We start from the raw sequence: 17396 nt of genomic DNA, 5'->3' as shown, positions 1-17396 counted from the left end.
GGCTGCTGATAAGTTCATGTTAGTATCTATGATTTACCTAGTAGTTAGTTAGATATTAGTTTGCATCGAGTCTTCGTGTTGCTATTGCGAATCGTATCGTCGCTCGCACCGCGTCCATGTCTGGCGCCCATTTCGCGTCATCTGTCGCTGCCTTGCCGCCTAGATAGAATGATATATTTCCTCTGCTTATCTGCGTGCACTGCAGCATTTCTGTCCGCTGTGTCGTCCACTTTCGGCAGCGGAATAGAAAGTGCTCCACCGTCTCTGCTGCCTGGCCGCATTCGCATTGGTCTGTCGCTGATGCTTTAATTCGGTATCGATACGTATTAAGCTGTGCCATGCCTGTTCTGAGCTGTGCAAGCACGCTACTCTCTTTCCGCGAAAGCCCGTCGTACAATCGTCGTGTGTGCTTTCCTGGTAGTGCTGTGTCGATTCGTTTAGAATATGCTCCCACGTCTACTGGCACCCTCTTAGCTATGCCTTGCTTACGTGCTATATTGTGCGTAGTTGATCGCATTCTAGGGAGTTGTGTCTGTGGCCTAGTGTTTGGTCTAGTTGCCGCCTTCGCCTCTCGCTTGGCGAGGCTCGCAAGCTCATTCTCTTCGCTCGCAGGTAGCCATAGCACTGTTACCGTGTTTCCGTCTCTTCTTAGTGTTTGTACAGTCTTGTAGAACTGGCTGATGTAGCTTTGCCCGGATTGCTGCCGCGGTCTTCTGAGTGTGAGCACAGCGGCTTTGTTCCTTGTTATCAGTGCAATGTTGCAAAACCTTAGCTTCGGCAGCCTGCTCAGCGCCTCGGCCGTTGCTGCTAGCTCTGCCGAGTACGGGTTCTGTTCCTCTCTCTTGCCCAGTGTAGCGGAGAAAGATTGTCTTTCGTTCTTCTGTATGCTGATCGCGCCTCCCATTCCGACCACGCCATTCCGCGCCGAGCTGCTTACCGCGATGCGTACCGTCCAGTTCGCCTCGAGGCTCTGTGCCGCGTTCTCCACTACGGTCTGCACTCTCTTCTCCCATGGTGCCAACACACCTGGCCGGATCGTCTCCATCTGCTCCATCTCTATGTCCTTGAGCGCTTCTGCTACCTGGAACAGCGGCGAACGGTACTGCCTTCTGAACTTCCGCATCCGCGATGTGTTTCTTCGCAGTGGGTTCGTCTCAGGCAGCGCGTGGATGTCGGTCCACAGCTTGACTGCCCGCTTCCAGAACCGCTCTTGTGCACTTGGGATGTGCGCCTCAGCTTCTGCCACCCATGTCGCTACCGTGCTGAACGTCCCTACGATCGCCCGTGCACCTATTCTTTGCACCCTGTTGACAGGTCTCACTAGCTTATCTTTGCAAGCATGCATCCATACGTTCGACGCGTAGTCTACTGTCGGCGCGACTGTTGCCGTGAACAGCTGTCGCGCTACTCTGGGTGAGAGTCCTCGCAGCCTCCTGAGTTCCAATGCTGCTTCCAGTCCCTTCGCGGCTGCTCTTGCAATGTGCTTGTGGTACTTGAGCCTGGCGTCCATGAGCACGCCAAGTATCTTGACGTGGTCCTTGGGCGAGACGCTCTGCCCCTTGATAATGAAGGGCTCGGTGGCACTCTTGTACGCCCTGCGAGTAAAGTGAATGACAGCCGTCTTTTCTGCTTCAAACGTCGCTCCGCTTCTCCGTTCCCAGTCCAGTGCGTCTTGGATAATGGCGTTAATGCCCTCCCTGTTGCTTTGCGCCGTCGGGCCGGTAACCCACGCAGTAAAGTCATCAACGAACGCGATCGCGCCTCCATACGTGTCGATAGGTCGTTGTACGAGATCGGCGTTGAAGAAGAGAAACAGAATTGGCGATAGCGGAGACCCTTGCGGTAGCCCTGCTTGTGGCAATTCTTGGACCTTAGAAGCCTGTCCGTTGACCTGGATTGACGCTGTGCGCTCTGAGCAGAATGCTTCTATCCACTTCAGCAGCTTCTGTGGTATCCCTCGTGCTTTCATTCTCTGCAGTAGTCTCTTCTTACACACCCCGTTGTACGCTCCTTTGACATCGAAGCTAATTAGACTAACAGTCCGCCGACCCCGCCACGCGGTATAAATCTGTTCTTGGAGCAACACTAGTGCTTGCTCGGCTGATCGCTGCTTGCGCGCTCCAAAGTGGTTAGTGGGCAGAAGCCCGTGTGTCTCTACCATGTGCGAGATCCTCTCTGCCACCACCGACTCTAGTACTTTGCCTAGAGTAGCCAATAGTGAGATCGGCCTCCATGCCTTTGCGACAGTGTAGTCTTCCTTGCCTGGCTTCTTAAGCGGTATGATCTTGGCGTGTCTCCATTGGCTAGGCAGCACTCCCTCCTCTAGCGACTGTCGGAATAACGCAAGCACATGGTCTTTCACTACCGGCCAGATCTGCTTCCACACAATCACTGGCAGTCCGTCGTCTCCAGGTGCTTTCCATGACTTGGCGGCGTGCAGCTGTCTTTCCACCTCCTCGAGCGTGATGGTCGGCATTGCTACGGGTGCTCTCTGCAGCCTGGCTCCCTCGTCGTCGATACTGCTGGGCAGCGGAGGGAAAAAGGTGCTAATCAACTCGTCCGCTTGTTCTTCAACGTCGCTCGTAGTTGTCCCGTCCGTTCTGCGAAGTGCTGGGACTGTCCCAAACGCCTCATTACCCGCCTTCAGATACTTGGCCGCGTTCCAGATGTTGTCGTTGTCCGCTAGGAAGTCATCCCAGTGCTTTCTCTTCTGCTGTCGAATGGCATCATGGTACTGCTTCGACGCTCCTTTTGCCATCTCTTCTAGGTCCGGCTGAGCAACCCCTGTTCGTCTCGCCGCTCTCGCTCGGTTCCTCCAGTGCGTGTAGATGCGGCGTAACTGTGTCAGGTCCTGCGTCCACCACCTCTTTGCATATGGTGACGGCTTAGCCCTAGGTGTCAGTGCGTGCACCGCCTCCAGCACCACCGCCATCAGTCTGTCGGTCCTCTGCTGAGTCGTGCCCGCTGGTGGGGTCACGCTGAGCGCTCTGGCGATCCTGTCGTTAATTGCTTTCCACGGTGCGTTCTTGAGCAGAAGCCGCTCTTGCTGCTGCACCACTGGCACGGAGCTATCAAAGACTGTGTCGATCATTCGGTGGTCGGAGCCGTGCTCGGTGTCGTGGGCGGCGCATTTCAGTACCGTGTCTGCTAGCTCTTTTGACACTAGCACTAAGTCAATTGTCGTCTCGTACTCTCCGCACTGCCATGTCTTAGTGCCGCGCGGGAGCAGGCTGCTAAGCGCGTGTTCTGTCATCAGATCGATAATCGGGTCTGCTTCGCCCTGTCTGACCAGCGTCACATCTTCTCCTCCCCACAGCTGGTCGTGCTGATTGAAGTCTCCAGCCAGCACCACATCTACTACCGTGCCGGCCCTTCGTCTCGCCTCCGCAATCACTCTGTCTATCTTTTTGCATGCGTCTCGCAACGCCTGCGGGTCTCCTCCTGGTATGTACACCGACACCACCAACACCCGACGCTCGTGTAGCCGGATGATCGCTGCTGTCAAGTCCGGCGACTCTACCCGTACCTGTTCCGCTTCTACCTCTCTGTTCACCCACAGCATGCTCCGTATCGGCCACCTTCCTTCTCGCCACGTCGATGGCACCATCTTGGTCCACTTGTGGTGGAACATGGGCGTCGTCAGCAGCCGACCTTGGATCCTCCGTGCATGCGGCTCCTGGATAGCTACCACCGCCACGTCTTGTAACTCTTCGTCGTTCATCAAACTATCGTGTACTTCGCCTTGCTTTCTAACATTGAGCTGGATTATGCGGAATGCTCTATTCATGTTGAGGTGGGTATAGCATCCGACAGTTTCTGCTGAACGATTCGTGCGGTCCTCCGCACAGCACGCACTTCATCACTACTTCGCTGCAGCTCTTGTGGTGGTGGCCTTCTTTGGCGCATCTCCCGCATCTCTGCGCCTTTCGGCAAGCAACTGTACACTGGCATGCGTAATCGGCTTCTGGTACTAAGACGGCTCGTAACCTTTGAGCGAACAGGGACCCTTGTCAGTTCAGATGTGTCAGTAATGTCAGAACCGAAAGCCATTCCTGCATGTCAGTGTACTACATATAGAGAGGATATAAGTGTGAAGCTGTTTTACAGATGTACCGCCGCTTTGCTTACTTTGATATCTGCTGACCGTCGTACTTGAACTTATGGGTTGTCATTATCACTGTGATGCTTATCTAGTAAGCTTCAGGCGTCAGGTGACTTGTTATTTTGAGCTTACCTATGTTTAGTCAGCTCAGCGATTGAGATTACGTCAGTACTGCTAATTGGTGCATCTAATACAAAAGTACCAGACCGTATGGCTATCGTGCATGAATCAGTTCACAGAACAGCCCAACAGCTGGCGAGCAGGCCTGGAGGATTCTATTGCATTCCTAGACGTATATAGAAGCGACATATATATTACGACAAATAAAGATGATGGTAGTGGCCTTGCGAACCGTGAAGCTCACTATCAAGATGAAACAGGTGTCTTCGTAGATCTAGAGGGAAGGTATCTGCACCATTGTAATTTTTATATTGGTTCGCATAAATCGACGCAGAATCAATCCTAGTATATACTTGGATAGGCCAGTATATTTTCACTGTGTCTGTAGGTTATGATACTGCCGCAAAGTCAAAGTACCTGCAATGTTGTCCGTCACGGCGGTTGTTCCGTTACAAAGGGATACGCGTTAATTGTATTGAAAAGGCGTCCTTCTGTTCACGTGAGATGATCTGAGTGTCTATGGCGCTGTGGAGGTATAAGACAAAGAGCCGCAAGATGGGACATCGCCGCAGTCCTAGCTAATCCTGTTGGGTTATGTGACTAGGACAATGGGACAAAAAACTTTTGTTATCTTGAATGAAGCTCTCTGTTGCCTGCAGTGACGTTGCATGGAAGTCATGTGCGGTCGCTTTGGTAAACGTAGCTTCTTTTTCAAAAGCACACATTAGAAAATGAGCCATGCCTAGTTGAGGAGTGCTGGTATACAGTGGGCGCCAGAATGATACACCCGCGCCACACGCTAGTCCGGAAGCGCTTGACAGTGAAAGAAAGAGACTCTCTAGTTTACTACACTCACACGTGATGCCAAGACCTCAACAGTCATTCCCTCCTTTAATTGTGGCGAGCAAAACATACACAGGGCATACATCGAAATGGCAGCATTAAGGTCGTTCAACTTAGTTGGCTCAACTGGGCGCTCTTACATATTCAAAAAGCTGATCCAGGAAAGACCACATGTTGGTCGCGTTTGGCTAGCATCGTTCGAACCACCTCCCATATCGTACTTCCTCTGATAAGTAATGCTTTTAAAGGTCCAGAAATTAGAACTTCATCCTCAAGGACATACCTGAAAACATCTTTTTGGGCTTCAATAAGGATATCCGACCAAGGCTTCCTGACATTCATCGCGTACAACTGCCAGTAGATACCATACCAGATCGACCCATACTCGTATGCGAATACCTGGATGAAGACCTCCTAAGGCTGGTTCGGGGTCAAGTATCTGTGCGAGCTCGAAAAGAAATCCTAAAAGCCATCTTGCAAGGTATTGCGGATTTGCATGACCGCGACATTGTCCATTTAGGTAAGCCTAACAGTTCAGCGCTCCCTAATGTCAACATGAATGGCTAATTCTGTTTAGATGTCGAGCCCGATGACATCTTGGTCAGCTACCATAGGATTGACCAGGATATCTTGGTCGAAAAGGTGCAGGTCTCTGATCTTGAGAATGCAGGTTATCTCCCGCAGCCTATGTGCGTTAGAGGAATGTGGGCCATGAACGAAAACTGGCGCAGCCCTGAAGCCAACTTTAAGGGAACTCTCAACAAGCCAACTGACCTGTTTTTATTCGGGTTGGTGGTGAGTGCTAACATGAGTAAGATAGTTTCACTGCTAACGTACGAAGTGCATCTACGCTGTCCTGGGGTGGGTTATACTAGGCTGCGATGACGATTTCGAGTTACACAAATCAAAAGGTGCATCACCTCTCTCCATCCGCCTGCAGCGTCAGGTCTCATATTTTGGGAACCAAGAAGGATTGGATGGTCTCGTGAAGCATATTGGCGATGAGGAGATCAAGCGCGTGGCTTTTAAGATAGATTGGGAAGACTGAGTGGCAGATTACCACCCGTATTTGCCGTTTTCAGAGTGGACGGGTGTTGATTCAACGTTCAAGGACTTAGTCCGAGGACTGAATAATCTGGACCCCTCACGGCGACTTACCGCTCGTCAGGCGTTGGAACACCCCTGGTTTGAAGGCATTAAACTTGCTTTCTAGAAGTGCAAGCGTGTAGGATTGGAATGAGGAAGCTGATAAGGCAGCCATCGCTACCAACTTGTGGATATGTGGGCGCAGGAAAGTATCAGGTGATTTGTTTGGAAGGACACGAGTAAGAGATTTCTTTTATTTTATTTTCCCAGCTTCCATGGGATTTCCTAGAACTCGTTTTATTGGATTATATGCGGACCCGAGTTCATCCCTGTATCTTCGCTGTCTTCTTGAAAAACTACACTATTGTAATTCACCTGAATTAGCTTTAAATACCACTCCTCTCATCCGTCAGATCAAGGCTACCTAGGATACCAAGGTCCTCATTTCCTGACTAGGGCTAGATCATGTGATGAACATCAGTCTCTAAATAGAGCCAGTGCAGCGAAAGGGAAACTTATGTGAGGTTCGAGTGTTCCTGTCAAGAGACGTCATAGCGAGAGATGAAGTGTATTTAGCGGTCCGTGGAACAATGATAGAAACACTATTAATGTACTGCCACGGTAGATCTGCGGAACATCAAATGCTTGCACGAATTTTTAGTTGACCCATGTGTTTGTCATGCAATACGGTTGTTCAACTGATATAGTGGGATGAAGCGCATGTTAAGTGGCTGAGCCTACCATCTGCAGGGCGGCATCACGCCACATTTCGCATGCCTAGCTCTTGGCAACGTAGGACAACGGACGACCATCCGAGCCTACCTACGGAAAGTGTAGTGTATGTAACATTCAAATGCTTTCACTCGCCCTTCTTACTTATATCCCTTTTACCCGCCATACCTGGACCTAGAAAAACAACATCTATTTGCTTTTTCCCACAACCACTACAGGGTCCTTGGCAAATCCTACTCTATCAAAACAATAAAGAGCATCACCACCAGCATCAACAACAACAACAACAACAACAACAACAATTCTGAATCCAAAGAAAAAAATAAAATAAAACTATGCCCCAACCCAAACTCAAAACTACAATCGCCATCCTCGGCTGCGGCGACGTAGGCTCCACCCTCGCCTACACCCTCATCCTCCAACCCATCTGCTCCGAAGTCCTCCTCGTAGACCTCAAGCACTCCCTCCTCGAAGCCCAAGTCCGCGACCTCTCCGACGCCACCTACCGCGGCGGCAGCGGTGTCCGCGTGCGCGCCGCCACGCACGCCGAAGCCGGGCAAGCAGACATTGTCGTCATTACCGCTGGCGCCAAGCAGAAGCCTGGTGAATCGCGCCTCTCACTCCTCAGCCGCAACCTGCACATCTTAGAAAGCATATTCGGTGCCATGGCGCCGATGAATCCGCATACGATTCTGCTGCTTGTGGCGAATCCCGTGGATATACTGACGTATTTTGCGAGGAAGATGAGTGGGTTGCCCGAGAGCCAGGTGTTGGGGACGGGGACGAGCCTGGATTCTGCGAGGTTGAGGGGGGTATTGGCGGAGAAGGCGGAGGTCGCGCCGAATAGTATTGATGCGTATGTTTTGGGGGAGCATGGGGATAGTCAATTTGTAAGTTTCTCTATTTTTCTTCTTCTTTCTTACCTTCACGACTGGCAAAAGCAACAGTCTACTCGATCATCACTATAAAGTCTCTCACACTTTTACAAGACTGAGTAATATTTATTTGGTAGCGAAAAGGATGCTGGGACACGAAATGATACTAACATCAAATAGATCGCCTGGTCCTCCGCCACAATCGGCACAACACCACTCTCCCTCGCCCTCCCCCCTTCAACCCTAACTGAGGACTTCAAAGCCAGCATTTCAGCCCACACACGCGGTGCAGCGGGTGCCATCATCGCCGCCAAAGGCTGCACCGCATTCGGCATCGGCAACATCGCCGCTAGCATATGCAAGTATATTTTATTCGACTCACGTTCCGTGCGCCCACTTTCCTTCTACCAGCCGGAATTAGGCTGCTGTCTAAGTATGCCGGCAGTGATAGGTAGAAAGGGGATTGTACGGGCGATGCCGATTCAGCTGGATGCATCGGAGCAAGCGCAATTGGAGGCGTGTGCAAAGGGGTTGAGAGGTGTAATTGAAGGGGCAGAGAAGGAAGTGAGTGCGGATCGGGCGTTGGAGAAGGCGTTGGAGCAGGATAACGGGGCTTGAACGAGCATACTCCTCCCAAATTCCAAAGTTGTATGTATCTCTAAAAACAGAGAAAAGCGTGTTTACAATAGTAAATGAGTAACATGGTACTAAACCCCCAAATGTCCTCTCAGCTTCTCCAAAACCCCAGCAACAACCTTCTCGTTCTTCCCTTCCTGTCTCTTACTCTCCCTTGTCGCTATCTTCTCGAGCTGCTTCGCAACATCCTTGTTCCCCGCATCCATCCAGTACGCCTCGGAACGCTCTACGAATCGCACAAAGGCCTCAAGCACGACTTCTTTGCCATCCCAACTCTTCCCGCTAAGCGCCTTATCCAACACAGGCCAGATCGTCTTCGCAGTCGCAGCATCAATATTTTCGCTGCCGACCGCATTCGTGATTTGGAGCACGCAATCCGCGACAGTTTTGGCAGCTGTGTGCTTGATAGCCCACTGTCTGCTTTCGAGATGCGTATCTGAAAGCGCAAGGATTTCCTTTAGATACAAAGCTACAGCGCGGGGTCCAGCGACATGATCATCCCATGTTTCGCCGAAGCTCTTGCGGATCTGCTCTTCCGAGTCGTGTTTCGCGAGGAAGGTGAAGGGCAGGAACTCTGCAGCGAAAGAGTTGAAGCGGTCGGTTGCGTAGGAGCTAATTGCACGCATTATATCTGCAGCTAGTAAACGGTTTCTGTCGCTGTTTTCTTCGGACTCGAAGTAGAGTTTGTTGACGAAGGCGAAGGTGGAGAGGATTTGCTTGTCGGATGCTAGGCGTGCGAGGTAGCCTGCCGCTGCTGCGTACGAGGAGCTGACTGTTTCGTTACGGTCGTGGATTTGCTTTTGGATCAGCTTGAGGAATCCGTCGGCGTAGGGGTTGAAGAGGAAGCGATGGCGTGTGGCGAGCGTGACGAGTACTCGCGAGCATCCTACTTTTGACGGTAGGCCGACTGCGTTCTTCATTGCGGCTTCGATACGTGGGACCAGTGCTGCCATAGTGTCTGCATCTGCGAGATCGAGACAGCGCTCTACAGACTCCGTCAATGGCGACTGGCGTACGCTGGCGAGGCGCATGTCGTCGATCTTTTGCTCTGTAAGGTTGTATTTGCTGGCGTTAAGATGGACGTAATTGACTGCTTCTGGTTCTAGACTGCTCAGTAAGCCGAGTAGGCGCTCGACTAGTTCAGGTACATGTGGATTGAGTGTCTTTGCGTTGCTCTTCTTCACAATCTGAAGGAGAGTATGTACGGAGAAGAGGCGAACTTCCTCGGCCGACGACTCTAGGCCGGAGTTTGAAAAGAGAAAAGGTATGACGCGTTCAAGCTGAACCGTCGCAGAATTCAATGATGAATCTCCAGCTTCCAAAGAGCGGGTTAAAATACCAGTCAGGACACGAGCAAGGGACGCTGCAGCCACACGGACCGTCTCTTTGATATCATCTAGGACCTTGAAAGTCTTTTCCCATATGGTATCGAGGTACTTCTCGTACTGCAAAACAATTTTAGCTCAGGTATCACAATAGATATGAATGCTCACCTTGTCAATACTGCGTCCTTGAACCAGATCTGCAATGGCCGCACAAGAAGCCTGGCGAACTCGCCACTCTTTTGTGAGAATGCTGACAAGAAGATCATCCATGATCGCATCAAAATGCTTATCTATAGTTGCTGAAGAGTCTTTGACAAGGGCATTCCAGATATCGTTCATTGAACGCTGCACATTGGTATTGGGGTCGAACCTAGATGTTGGTCAGTAGTGATCCGTCATAGTTGTCTCCTCAATTCATACCTGTATCGATAGAGCTTCGGGTATAGTTTAGGATTTTGTGCAAGGTAGCCATCGACGCTGGAGTCTGAGAAAATGTTGCTTAGTCCAAATCGTCCAAACGCAGCTCGACTAGACCAGATAGAATTGTTTGAAGCCATAGACATGAAGCGGTAAACTAAACTCGAGTCACCGACTTCGGCTGCCAAGTTCAAGATATCTTTGTAGGTCGTGATTGAGCCATCGCCAGTGGGTAACGCGCCAGGCTCGAAGAGCTGCGTGTCGTCTGTGACGGTACCCGCCATCTTCGACTTGTTGTCTGAAAATGAACCGACCAAGTCGCGGACAAGGTCGTCCTTCAGCTGCCGGTCTCCCTTTTCATAGACCAACCCAAGTCCTCGTGAGGCCGCCTCTTGCACAACCTCGTCGCGGTCAGAGAGACAGTTTTTGAATGCGACCTGGCATTGCCCAAGATAACCTTGCATTTCAGGTTTGTGTCCGCAATACTGGAGTAGACACAGCAACCATATTACCGACGCTTTCTTGAGGGATGGTTTCGTCTGCACACAGCCCTTCAAAGTCTTTTCCAGTACCAATCCAAGTGTCTTTTCCCGCTTGGGTCCAGACGGCGTTTTGAGATGTGCGTCCCACGGCTCTACGGGCTGGTTGGGACCCAAGACATCTAGCTCGGCAGTCAAAGCCTTCGATTCCCAACCGCTTGCAAGACAGCTCAAGGCCTCGCCTACCGAGAAGTGAACTTCTGGTTGACGCACCTCATGAAGCTCGTACAGCTTATCTTGTATAGCTTTGTAGTCGGGTGCATCATCAGAGCCGGGCTGGGCTTCCTCAGTGATCATAGACAAATGGCCCAATGCCAGTATCGCAGTGGTTGTGCCTGTCTTAGCAGAGTCATAAATCTGTTGTGCGATATCTTCAACCTTGGCGTATTTGGAAAGCAGTGACGGGGTGATCACATAAAAAAGACTAAGCTGGTCGATGCAACTAAAGGCTGCATTCTTCAGTGTCGCATCTCGAGACTCTTGTATGATAGCAACTAGGGAGCGAACCAGCTGGTGAATAGGATGATCGTCCGTGATCACTGGGGATGTGGCGTTCTCCCTCCAAAATCTTCTGCTGTAGTAGTAACCAAATGCCAGGATAATGCCACTGATTTGATTGATGTCAGCACCAATTGCTGTTTTCCAAGTGTTCAGCTTTTCAAAGAAGGCGATTTGCTCGCTTTGTAGTGCGGTCTGATCAGTACTCTCATGTGACGCTAACAGGCCGTATGAGTGCGCAGCAGCAAGACGCCGAACGGGATTATTTGAGATGATCGATCGTCGCAGTTCCCGGAAATCCTGGACAACCTTTGCTTGCACCCAATGTTGCTGTGGGAGTAAGGAAAGTATTCGCACAAACGTGGTGCCTATATCTCCAATGTCGCTAACATCGTCTCGTGTGAGCCTATCGAAGCTAGCGCGCAATAACACTGCCAGAGAGCGGGCATGGGTGTCGTTTGCCGCGTATGCGCGAAATGCTTGCCGAGCACGCATATCTGTGGTCATCTGCGTATCAAGCTTTCTCTCCCAATCTTCTGGGATATCCTGATCTATACCCTTTTCGACCAAAGCAGATTGCATAGCGACGCTAGAGCAGAAGCTGATGACGGTCGGGAGAGCACTTGGAAATTCTTGCTGGAAGTATCTAACCTGAACAAGAGCGTCTTCTGACGGGTCGATTTCCATCGCGTCGACATCATGTCCTTGTTGTGCAATGATAAAGTTGACCAGTTTGTCAAAGTCTGGAAAAACCAATTTGTTATGCTCGCGCTCACCGGGCGGAGTGTTGGACATTCTGAACCAATAGGGGTCAAGGCCTCGCCTTCCTTCCTCTATCAACTCATGTCGATCATTTGGACCCCCACTAACAGCAAGGATATCTATCCATCGCGCAAGGACGTCTGCGTAGGGAAGGCAGCGATTCGCGAAACGTGTGGCAACATAGCGAGTACTTCTCGTGAATCTGTCCGAGGCTGGCGTATTCTCCTGATCTACAGTGGCATATCGGAGCAGTATTTGTCTGAATCTGGGCATAATTGCAGCATCAAACGGTTTAGAGAACGCTCCAAGCACAGAGGAAAGAGCCTCTTCTATACTAACCGCCACATCTTTGCCAGCTGAATCTTCACGTAATGATCGGAACAGAAATTCCAAAAGATCAAGCGATGGCTCCAATAGTATTTTTTCTGGGGCAGCTTTAGCCAAGAGTCCAATAGTTTCATAGCCGTATCCCCGAAGCTCCATATCCTGGTCGCGGTCTGGGGTTGGCCAGCCTTGGTCTTGAATGAATGCCCTCAGATTTCCAACCAGACTCTCGGCAACTTGAGATAAATCCGACACTGCTCCACGTCGGGCAACAAAGTTGACAAGAGAAAATATAGCTGAGCGGAATTTCGAAGCCTCTCTTCCCGCGGTTTTGTTGGTCGCATTCAGCTCGGGCGAGAGAAGGCCTTCTTCAACAAGCCTTGCTATTTGTCGTGGATATGTTGTGCATTTCACAGACTTAGAGAGCACAGTTAAGATCTTGATGCACAGCGGTGTCTTTACAGGAAGCGACCCGCCAGCTGAACTAGAGCCGAAGTAGAGTTCGAACAAACTCTCTACAAGTTCCGATTGCTCCATATCTTTGGATAGCATGACGCGCTTCAAAGTATCTTCGCCAACCTCAGATATCCGGGAATTGGTATCAGCGGATGCAAACAGTGCCGGCAAGAACTTTTCGTCATCATTGAACAGCCCACTTGCCATGAGTCGCGCGACTAGGGCTTTTGATTCAGGCAGATTCAGACCGGCATCTGCACTAGGATCCCAAGCATCTGGCTTTCCTTGAAGTGTAAGAAACTTATATTCTTCAGAAGAAAGACCGGGACATTTTAAAGATGCGGTATCTTGCGGGTTGCTTGTTCGAACGATAGTCAACAAAAGTAGTTTTCCAAACCACTTGGAGAGGAATTGAGCGTCGTCATCGGAGAGTCCCAAGGTCGCTCTCAGCTCGTCGTCTTCTTTACTACCTCGGAGAGGTAACTTGAAGAGGACCAAAAGGCGCAAGATAAGATGAAATATTTGAGAGGCATGCTGTTCGGATTTTTCATAGTCCTTGGCGATACCTTGGAGTAATACCGGGAGAAGTTCCAGCCGTTCAGCTACGGAAAGACGCGATACGCCCTGCTGAATATAGAGGATGTCGAAATGCCGAATGAGGGCCACATGCCCATGTTCTTTGTACTGTTTTAGAAGAGCACTCACTGGGAGCTTGATATCTCTGTAGAATTGCGTCAGTTGATGAGTCTCGGCGATAATGGCGAACAATTGATGCGTACTGTGATTTGATGCGCGTGTTGATGTGCTGGCAGATAGAAATGACCTAGGAAACCCGCCATCAGCGGCGGCCAAGGGAAACAGGGGCCACAGAATGTGTTCATGATCAAGTGTCTTACCTTATTGCGCACAGCGGCACTCTCCGACCCAAGCTTCAATAGCAGAGGCGGGAGATAGGTCTTGAGTAAATCTTCAAGTTTCTGGTCTGAACTAGCGAGTGCTATGCGCATCTCGACCTTTCCCACTAGGGAAAGCTCTTTGGCTTCTGGAGTTAGCTCTGCCGCCATGTTGGAGATTGGTTGGCGTGTGGTAGTGGTGATGCAGATGCAAATGGCTTTTTTTGGCGATCAAATCAGAGGCCTAAATATGGCAAAGACGACAGGCAGAAACGGAGGACGTGTCCTGTTGGCTGGCGAGAAAGACGGACGACCCGGCGGGATAGAGGCCAAGAGGGGCGTAGTGTATTCGCGGTGATTGCCACATGTCGTGTGTCGGACATTCACCAGTGAGGCGACAGGGGTCTGCCGCACGGGGTCCCGAATGACGCACTCGCCGCTGCCTGCATTCATTGTGAACAAACGCACCGCGTCTTCGACGTGATTCTCCCACAGTCGACATCTCCTACTCTAATTCCCTCCTACAACCACATCCGGAGCTGCAATTCGCCTTCTTCAGTGACACTTTGCCCCGCGACTGTTTCTGTGTACCAAAACAGCTAAACAAGCCGAGCTTGTGCCTGTCGCCATCTGCCTAGCAGTCATATTGACACGCACCACACGCAAATCTTACTTTGTGCAACGCATCTGCTCTTGCCTAAGGTTCTCCTTCACCTTACCTGTACATCATCACCCCTCTGCGTGGGTACATGGTGTCCGGCTGTTATTGATCGGAAAGTTTCAAAGGTACATAGTACTCTGCCCCGCCACGGTCCTACTTGCACCGCAATCGCAACCGCCACACAGAATTCCTGAGCCCCCTCCTTTGTAAACTCACGCTCCAGACCCAGACAGCTCCCCCGGAATAGCCTTCCGTACTCGTAAAGCCTTTCGTTCCTTGCGCCAGACGCTCAAACAGACGGCCCTACACCCAGTACTTCACATTCGACGTAATCACTGGCGAGCAAAACGCAAACACGCGCCCAAGATGGATGAGGAATCTGTGCTCAATTTCTGCAGCATCACTTCGTGTGACCCGGAGAAGGCCGCGCAGTATCTGCGATTGACAGATGGCAACTTTGAGCAGGCTATACAACTGTTCTTCGATGCCCCAGGGCTTGACTTCACTCCATCCGCACCATCACAACCCGCCCCAGCCGCCACTGCCCAGAATCCCATAAATATCGATTCCGACGATGACATGGACTTTGATGCCACTCCGTCGGGGGCAAATGCACCTGCACGAAGCCAACCCGGTGTCGAGGACGACGAAGCCATGGCGCGGCGGTTACAAGAGGAGATGTATGGCGGTGGTGGACCTGGAGGAGCTGGCGTCGATGAAGTTCGCGCGCCTATGCAACGGACAACAGAGACTCTGGTTGGCCCTGGCTCCAATTGGGGCCCTGCCGACGACGATGAGGACATAGATGCTCTAGTGCAAGAACAGCTGGCTCGCCGCCGAACTGGTATGTCACACTTCTCATATGCCATTTTCACAATTGACTGACCCATTCAAATTTAGGCCGCGCGGGTATTTTCAACCAACACACAACCCACACGAACGTCTGGGACACTACCACAGATTCGAGCACGCGACGACGAGAACTTGCGACTGCAACGGGAGGTGCGTCCGAGCAGTCTTCTAAGATGAACATGCTCGCAGAGCTATTCCGGCCACCGTTTGAAATAATGTATCAAGGATCATGGGAAAAGGCACGCGACATGGGCAAGGATGAGGAGAAGTGGCTGCTTGTGAACATCCAAGACCCGGCAATCTTCGACTGCCAGCGCCTAAACAGAGACATCTGGAAGAATGAAGACATCAAAGCGACTGTCCGCGAGAACTTCATATTCTTGCAGTACGCAAAGGACGATCAGCGTGGACAACAGTATATGAACTACTATTTCCACGCTCGCGACAGCTCAGACGCTTACCCACACATCGCCATTGTTGACCCTCGAACTGGTGAACAGGTCAAAGTATGGTCAGGCCCACCGATACCCGAGGCCGTCGAGTTCCACGCCCAACTCCACGAGTTCCTCGACCGCTACAGCTTGAACGTCAACGCAAAGAACCCGGTGGCGAAGCGAAAGTCAGAGTCGAAGAATAAGGACGTTAACCGGATGACCGAGGAGGAGATGTTGGAGATGGCACTGCAAAACAGCTTGGAGAATGGCAAAGGCCCACAGGAAGACGACCCAGATGCCCTCACCAAATCGACTGACAACATCAAGGGCAAGGGCAAGGCCGAAGAAGCCGCGCCAGAACCAGAGCCAGAGGCTGCTCCGTCAAATCCAGCTTTTGCCGCTATTTCCGCACAAGCTCCTCACACTGAGCCCACAATTACCGATCCAAAGGTAACCACACGCATTCAGTTCAGAGGTCCATCAGGCAGACCCATTGTCCGACGATTCAACCTCGCGGATCCTGTCCGCCGCGTGTACGAATGGATCAAGTCTGACATACCCTGGGAGGGCAAGCAAGGCGCCGAGTTTGATCTTTCCTTCATGGGCAAGAACTTCATCGAGCACCTGGACGAAACGGTCGAAGCTGCTGGTCTCAAGGGCGCAAGTGTCATGGTTGAGTTCATGGACAGCGAGTAAGGGGTTCTGTTGAGAGATGACTTGCGTGTAGGAATGGGTTTCACTATACACAAGAATTTGCTCTCAGGTTGAAGAAGAGGAGGATATTATGATGACAGACGAGACGCAACTAGAGCCTCATCATATGGCTCTTGCTCCAAACATACTTACACTACTGGCGCGGTCTTCTGTATAGATTCTTTCTTGACGATTCACTACCAATACGTAGTCAATACCCGTGCATTGTTTGCAAATACAGCTTCCTCTTTCTGTACCCATTGATGGAACCAGTGCTTTGGACCTGTTATCACGGTGATTGATGTGAAGAGAAAAAAAGGTAATATTGTCCGTCCCTATGTGCCGGGACGCACGGTGTAACGGGACACTTTTTCGTTCGGGTGCCCGGATTGTACCCACCATACCTATAAGTTGGCAGGTCTAGCATGCACCCATTTTGCAGCTCTTACTCTTCCAGTGCATCAGTCTCCGACGCTGAGAGGCGTGTTATTGACTACGCTGTCGCTCGTTCTATCAGTGGTGTCTATCGACTCTCTTCTAATACCCCCTTGTTTGTTCGCGACGGTACAAACTTTCACACAGCTCGGTGGGCTAGAAAGGAAGCCAAGATAGCAGAGATCAAGACTGCGTACTCAAAGAGTTGATTTAAGGTAAAGAGTGTGCATCCCGGCAGTTTCTCCGCGCGGACGCACCGAACACCAACTTTGTGATTTTATGGTACCCTTCAAAACAATTAAATTTTTGTTAGAAATCACTCCTAAAGCGCCTAATAAGGCAACTCACAACTCATATCGGGCCCAGCCCTCCCTCTGACAGAGAGATGGCGGTGCCAGGTACCCCAGGGCAGACACTTCGACCTCCAGAAGTGACACACACGCGCCCTGAGGACCCAAATACCCCTAGCCTAGCTAACCTACGCACTACAAAAAGACACAGGCAAGCCGAAGCAGCGCCTATACCTATATCGTTCGGTGGTAGTGCTAACAAGAGACAACTGGTGACGGGCGCGGTTACGGAGAAGATCACGGCAGCCCAAGAGGCCGCCAAAACTAGACACAGCATCATCACAGCTATCGCGAACGCGATTGATCATTGCCTAGAGAACTTCACTAGCATAGCGGAGCGCCTGGTCGCACAAGAACTACAGC

The 17396-nt window shown here is 51.1% G+C and overlaps 6 protein-coding genes across 6 annotated transcripts; 5 read left to right on the top strand and 1 right to left on the bottom strand.

Moving 5' to 3' along the window:
- Window positions 1-1699: 1699 nt before the first annotated feature.
- Window positions 1700-2070, top strand: COCSADRAFT_38913 (uncharacterized protein; the record flags this gene model as incomplete). Its single annotated transcript, XM_007703956.1, has 1 exon — window positions 1700-2070. A coding segment is annotated over one exon (162 nt), but the record flags the coding sequence as incomplete, so codon positions are not given.
- A 971-nt stretch (window positions 2071-3041) lies between these two features.
- Window positions 3042-3929, top strand: COCSADRAFT_38911 (uncharacterized protein). Its single transcript, XM_007703955.1, has one exon. It carries the CDS (start codon window positions 3489-3491, stop codon window positions 3801-3803), a length of 315 nt encoding a protein of 104 aa, XP_007702145.1. The 5' UTR covers window positions 3042-3488; the 3' UTR covers window positions 3804-3929.
- Window positions 3930-5154: 1225 nt separating this feature from the next.
- COCSADRAFT_173505 (uncharacterized protein) lies at window positions 5155-6278 on the top strand (the record flags this gene model as incomplete). The annotated part of the gene is made up of 5 exons (XM_007704237.1): window positions 5155-5247; window positions 5342-5585; window positions 5643-5860; window positions 5907-6083; window positions 6150-6278. 5 exons carry the CDS (start codon window positions 5155-5157, stop codon window positions 6276-6278), a joined length of 861 nt encoding a protein of 286 aa, XP_007702427.1.
- Window positions 6279-7218: 940 nt separating this feature from the next.
- COCSADRAFT_173504 (uncharacterized protein) lies at window positions 7219-8376 on the top strand (the record flags this gene model as incomplete). Its single annotated transcript, XM_007704236.1, has 2 exons — window positions 7219-7773; window positions 7939-8376. The coding sequence occupies 2 exons, from the start codon at window positions 7219-7221 to the stop codon at window positions 8374-8376; spliced, it is 993 nt and encodes a 330-aa protein (XP_007702426.1).
- An 89-nt stretch (window positions 8377-8465) lies between these two features.
- Window positions 8466-13850, bottom strand: COCSADRAFT_147562 (uncharacterized protein; the record flags this gene model as incomplete). Its single annotated transcript, XM_007704235.1, has 5 exons — window positions 13612-13850; window positions 13495-13538; window positions 10140-13436; window positions 9888-10089; window positions 8466-9839 (listed from the first exon to the last, which is right to left on the bottom strand). Exons 1-5 carry the CDS (start codon window positions 13777-13779, stop codon window positions 8466-8468), a joined length of 5085 nt encoding a protein of 1694 aa, XP_007702425.1. The 5' UTR covers window positions 13780-13850.
- A 591-nt stretch (window positions 13851-14441) lies between these two features.
- On the top strand, window positions 14442-16311 carry COCSADRAFT_228193 (uncharacterized protein). Its single transcript, XM_007704234.1, has 2 exons — window positions 14442-15113; window positions 15170-16311. Exons 1-2 carry the CDS (start codon window positions 14636-14638, stop codon window positions 16249-16251), a joined length of 1560 nt encoding a protein of 519 aa, XP_007702424.1. The 5' UTR covers window positions 14442-14635; the 3' UTR covers window positions 16252-16311.
- Window positions 16312-17396: the final 1085 nt, after the last annotated feature.

Source organism: Bipolaris sorokiniana (genome assembly GCF_000338995.1).
Source record: "Bipolaris sorokiniana ND90Pr unplaced genomic scaffold COCSAscaffold_11, whole genome shotgun sequence".
NCBI lineage: Eukaryota > Fungi > Ascomycota > Dothideomycetes > Pleosporales > Pleosporaceae > Bipolaris > Bipolaris sorokiniana.
The sequence above is the reverse complement of the archived record's forward strand: the minus strand, read 5'-3'. Positions and strand labels throughout refer to the sequence as shown.

Excerpts from the sequence above, each read along its gene's own strand:
- COCSADRAFT_38911 (XM_007703955.1), top strand. The coding sequence starts at position 3,489 with ATGATCGCTGCTGTCAAGTCCGGCGACTCTACCCGTACCTGTTCCGCT.
- COCSADRAFT_228193 (XM_007704234.1), top strand. The coding sequence starts at position 14,636 with ATGGATGAGGAATCTGTGCTCAATTTCTGCAGCATCACTTCGTGTGAC. Across the intron at positions 15,114-15,169 it reads GCTGGCTCGCCGCCGAACTG|GCCGCGCGGGTATTTTCAAC; the intron begins GTATGTCACACT and ends ATTCAAATTTAG.